The sequence below is a fragment of the Pygoscelis adeliae genome, unplaced genomic scaffold (genome assembly GCF_000699105.1).
Source record: "Pygoscelis adeliae isolate BGI_AS28 unplaced genomic scaffold, ASM69910v1 Scaffold63, whole genome shotgun sequence".
Taxonomy (NCBI): Eukaryota; Metazoa; Chordata; class Aves; order Sphenisciformes; family Spheniscidae; genus Pygoscelis; species Pygoscelis adeliae.
Window position 1 is genome coordinate 1,727,704 of NW_008824414.1, and position 5,000 is coordinate 1,732,703.

Below are 5,000 nucleotides of genomic sequence, written 5' to 3' on the forward strand. Positions count from 1 at the left end.
AGAAGCGAAGGCGAGGTGGAGACTGTACTGCTGGCGGGAGGGCATACCTCCCCGCAAGGCCTTCTGGGGGCTGTAGTTTCCTGCCGGCCGCAGTGCATGGTGGGAGTCAGCCTGCTGGTGGCAGGGATGACACCTCCCCATCGCGGGTCTGAGGGGGCATGTGTTGCCATGGAGACCCCGGGGCCTGCGCTGCCTCGCCAGCCTGAGGGCCTGGAGGAGGTCCAGCCTGCCCTGGCCCTGCTTCTTGCTGGGTGGTGGACCTGGCAGGGGAGGAGAGCAACACAGGTCCGCCATCACCCAAACCTCTCAGACCACCACCAGGGACAGGCCCTGCTGAAGCCTTCTGAGAAACACAGCCGGGGATGAAGCTCAGCGTACCAGCCTTGTAGCACAAGGGCTTCTGCTGTAAGGACGAGCCCTCATGGAGGCTGAGGCTGCTTCTCCACCCACCGCTCCTGGTCCAGTTTCCTCCTAGGCGTCGCATGGCCCCATCAAGTGTAGGCCAGGGCTGATACCAGCATGGCCCCATCAAGTGTAGGCCAGGGCTCATACCAGCATGGCCCCATCAGGTGTAGGCCAGGGCTCATACCGGCGTTGGGATTGCAAATACAGATAAGCCTGGCCAATAATCAGAGAAGACCAGCTCCCTCTTTGGAACAAGGTGTTCACAGCCGCCTTCCTAATGCTGCCACCAAACCTAGAATGACCCAGCTGGCACCTCACTTGCTACCAGCTTTGAGTCTCACTACGGTCCACTGTGATCACGCACATCATGCCAGTGGCGCCACAGAGCCACAGACAGCAGTCGTGCTGACACAACATCCCTCCTTCCTGCTACAGCCTTCCAGCACAGCCCCTCTCTCTTGAGGTTGTCCATTCCTCCCCTGGCATTCCCCAGCTATGAGGCTTCTTACCCAATTTCAAAGTTTCCACTGTCTTCTTGCATGGATGACCATGTGTGAGAGGTAAGCAACTCTTATCTCACACCCCCTTGAACCCAGCAAAGTTTAACTCATCAAGAAACCCCTGCCAGATAACTAAGCCAGCTGAGGGAGTGGCTGGCAAACTCTCCAAGTGCTCAGAAATGCATCTAAGGTACTGATTAACTTCACCCATCCTGCGCTTGCCTTTGCACCCACTCTCTTCACATTAAGGGTGCTGCGAGGTTTGGATGGCAAATTTGTCCTGCTGCAGAAGGGAGGGGAGGGAATGGTAGGACATTTCCCTACCAGCTCTATGCTTACCAAAAAAAAAAAAAAAAAAAAAAAAAAAAAATCAACCTTTTTGTGAGCAAATGCTGTTTACAAAACTGGTCATCTTCCCAACGATTGTTTTTAAGCATGTTTCATATAAATCTGGAAATAACAGCATGATTTAGTTACTATTAATCTTTTTTCCCTTATAATAACATAAAGGATTCTGAGAGTATTTTTTTTCACTTTTACCTCAGAGCTTCTCCTCCTACTCTGAAGCTCAAATATTTTGTTTTCTGAAAAGTTATCAAGTGCCTGAAAGACAACTGCTTTCTGCCACTCATTCAGTAGTTTCCCTCCACAAAAGTTACAGGCATTGTAACTTTTGGGAAAAAGAAATATAAAGACTGATAGGAAAACATGAAGAAAACAATATGTAATTAATTTCATTGCATTGGCCATGGTACAGAAGGGAGAGAAATATTGTTTCTGTATCTCAGTTGTGTGCCTGAGGGACAGAGGCTACATGGCTCTAAATATCCTAAGTTCCATTATTTTTCCATGTCATGGTGCTATTTAGGCACCTAATCGTTTTGGCATTGATAACGTCAGAAGCAATGCTGTGAAGCTGTTGGCTCTTGCAAACCCATACCTGTGCTGAAGCTGCTCTTTTAAGTCAGGTCCGATACCTGGGCTCACACCTGAGTCTCTACTGAACAATCCAAGCCATATGGGGAATAGTAGTCATTAAAACACATTTAGTACATGTCTTATGTCTGGCCTCTACCTGATGTATAGGCAAGTGGTGAGGAGTTTTCAACTGCCTGAGGGCCATCTTGTCGGCTGTGAAACAACTGCATTACTGCTCTGAAGCAAGAACCTGGGCTTCAGCTTCACAGATCTCTGCCTCAGCTGCCAGGTCAGTCTCTCAGAGTCTCTTCTTGGTGTCATTGTAGACTGTTGAGATTCCTGCTCGCTCAGAAGAGTTAGTTCATCTGCCTTTTCCCCTTATCCTGAGGGTCTCCTGTTCTGTGCTCAGAGAAATTATCTGAACATCCATGTCTCCAGCCACAATGAAATTTGTTGAGGCTGTTTTCATTTATTACTGTGGTGTTGGAGTTGTTCGCACCAGACTTGCCTTCCCTGGCGCTGACCAAGGGGTAAGACAGGACACATCAATGATCAAGAGAGAAGTCCTATGAAATCTGACTAGCACACTGAGGAGCTAGTTCTCTGTTGAACACTGAGGAACTCCAATGACTCCACACAGGAAAGGGTCACTGCATTTGGCTTTACAAGTAATGAAAAAAACCCCAAACAACCCACAACACAATGCAGTGAATCGTTAACTAGAAGATTATGACAAAGCAGCACAACTCAACAGATAAACCCATCAGCTTCCTTCAAAAGCATCTTCAAGCTACTGCCTGAAGGAGAAGACTTTCACAGTCCATATTCTGACCACAGGAACATGACTTTGCGGCTTTGCTGTGCCTGGATTTTTATCCTCCTCCTTCCTGGCCTCTCAGATGGAGGGAAACTCCTGGTGGTGCCCATGGATGGAAGCCACTGGCTTAGCATGCGGCAAGTGGTCGAAAAGCTCACCGAGAGAGGACACCAAGTGGTGGTGCTTATACCAGAAGTAAGCTGGCAGATGAAGACAACACAGGCGTGCACCGTGAAAACATACCCAGTGTCTTACACATTAGAAGAGCTGGATAATGCCTTTCATGAGTATGTCGCCACTCACCTGAAGGACCTGCCTTTCCCGCTGAATGTTCTAGCGCTGTACAACAGCTCAGTGCACGTCTTCCATACATTCTTTGTTCAGTGCAAGAACCTGTTCAACAGCAAGGAGACCCTGCAGTACTTGAATCAAAGCGGCTTCGATGCTGTCCTAACAGACCCCATTTTTATGTGCGGAGCGACACTTGCTAATTATTTTTCTCTTCCATTTGTGTTCTTCATGAGAGGATTTCCTTGCAACTTACACTATGAAGCACCACAGTGCCCAAGCCCTCTGTCCTACACCCCGAGACTATTTACCTTCAACTCGGACCGCATGACTTTTTTCCAGAGAGTGGAAAATGCACTGGTTGCCCTCCTGGAGCTTGTGTACTGTAACAGTTTCTATGAAGACATGATAAAGTTTTCCTCTGAAGTTCTTCAGAGAGATGTATCCCTGCTAGACCTCCTGAACTCGGCTTCCATTTGGCTTCTGCGATTTGACTTTGTGTTCGAGTACGTCAGACCAGTGATGCCCAATATGGTCTTTATTGGAGGTATAAACTGTGCTCAGAGGAAACCGCTGTGTAAGGTATGTTCTTTTTCCTCCAACTTATACTTTTTCCAATGAAATGTGATTATGTCATTTCTGGAAGTATAGTGATATGAAATTTTTTTTATTTCTGGTAATGATTTAATACAACCAGGTTTTGGCAGTTGTTTTCCACAGGCTGAAATCAAATTACCTTGATTGAGGCAGATGACTTACTGGAATTAATGAGGATTTTCTGACAAGTCCAACAAAAAATGGGCTTCATCTGCCAGCTACAAATTACTGTCCTCAGTGAATGTATATTATTCACCAACCAGATGCAGTTTTGATTTCATTTTCATGGAGCCTGACATACATTTCTTTCACTTGACCAAAAACCCAAAGACCATGCTCTGAGAGTCATCTTTTGTTTTTAACTCTAGGCTCAGCAAAGCCAGTTAATTTGCTTTGGTTGTGTTTTCATGACACATGGTTTCCAAACTGGCTGTCTGTGTTATTTTTGTTTGTAGATCATGGTGAAACATAAATGTCATGTTGAAATGGGAAGAATTAATCTAAAATAGTGTATTTGGTGCAAGACACTTGTACGCAAAACTCAGATAAGTTTTTGTACCTATTTCTTCACATTTGCTTTTACCAGAATTGTTCTGCAGGGTTTTTAAAGCTAATCTAGAAATTTAAATCTATTTTGATAGTTACCATATAGTCTCTAAAACAATTAATAGCACTAGACATTTCTTTCCAGGCACAACACAGGACACAAACATCTTTACATTGAAAATATTCCCTCACTTCTGAATTGTGGTCACACAATATCACTGCAAAATTGCAATACAGTATCTTTGAGCTGAAGGTTTTTTCCTTCTTCTTTCAGGTTTCTTTTATAGTCTTTGATGGGTTTATGCAGAGCCCACTGAACTCAATAAAGAATAAGGCAAATAAAGAATAATATTATAAATTAGAATATTAGAATAATATTATAAATAAGGCATTCTCTTGCATTCGGCTCAAGAAAGTGGCACTTCATAGTTTCAGATTTAAGAGGCAAATTCTTGCTGGTTGCATGACATAAGTCTTTACTTTTATATCTTGAAGGTCTCAGAGCTACAAACACTTTGTAGCTTGCTACAGGGGTAGAACCATCCTGCCCTTATTTTATACCTGACATCTTCTGTCTTCACACTGACATTTGTCATTTGGTGGAAATCATATGTTCCAAACCTTGAAAAACTTCATGTATTCCTCCTATCTTCAGTCTGGCTTTTCTAGCTACATTTTCTACAGACAGCAGAGGAATTTCTCCTATTTCACTTTGAACAGTGCCCAGCAACAAGGCAATAATGCAGTAGAGTGTAAACAAATGTGAAATGAGTCATATGGGAGAAAAAAATCTACCTATCCATACACAGTGGTAAGCCTTGGGTTGATAATTAATGTTCAGAAATACAATCATATGATAAGAATAGATAGTTCTCTGAAACCTGGTAGCCCATTGCTCAACAGACAAGAAAACAAGAAGTTAGGATGAC

General features: G+C 44.3%; 1 protein-coding gene across 1 annotated transcript; it reads left to right on the forward strand.

Annotated features, from left to right (window-relative positions):
* The first annotated feature begins 2,664 nt into the window (after positions 1-2,664).
* LOC103914224 (UDP-glucuronosyltransferase 1-8-like) lies at positions 2,665-4,420 on the forward strand. The gene is made up of 2 exons (XM_009320840.1): positions 2,665-3,510; positions 4,346-4,420. The coding sequence occupies exons 1-2, from the start codon at positions 2,665-2,667 to the stop codon at positions 4,418-4,420; spliced, it is 921 nt and encodes a 306-aa protein (XP_009319115.1).
* Positions 4,421-5,000: the final 580 nt, after the last annotated feature.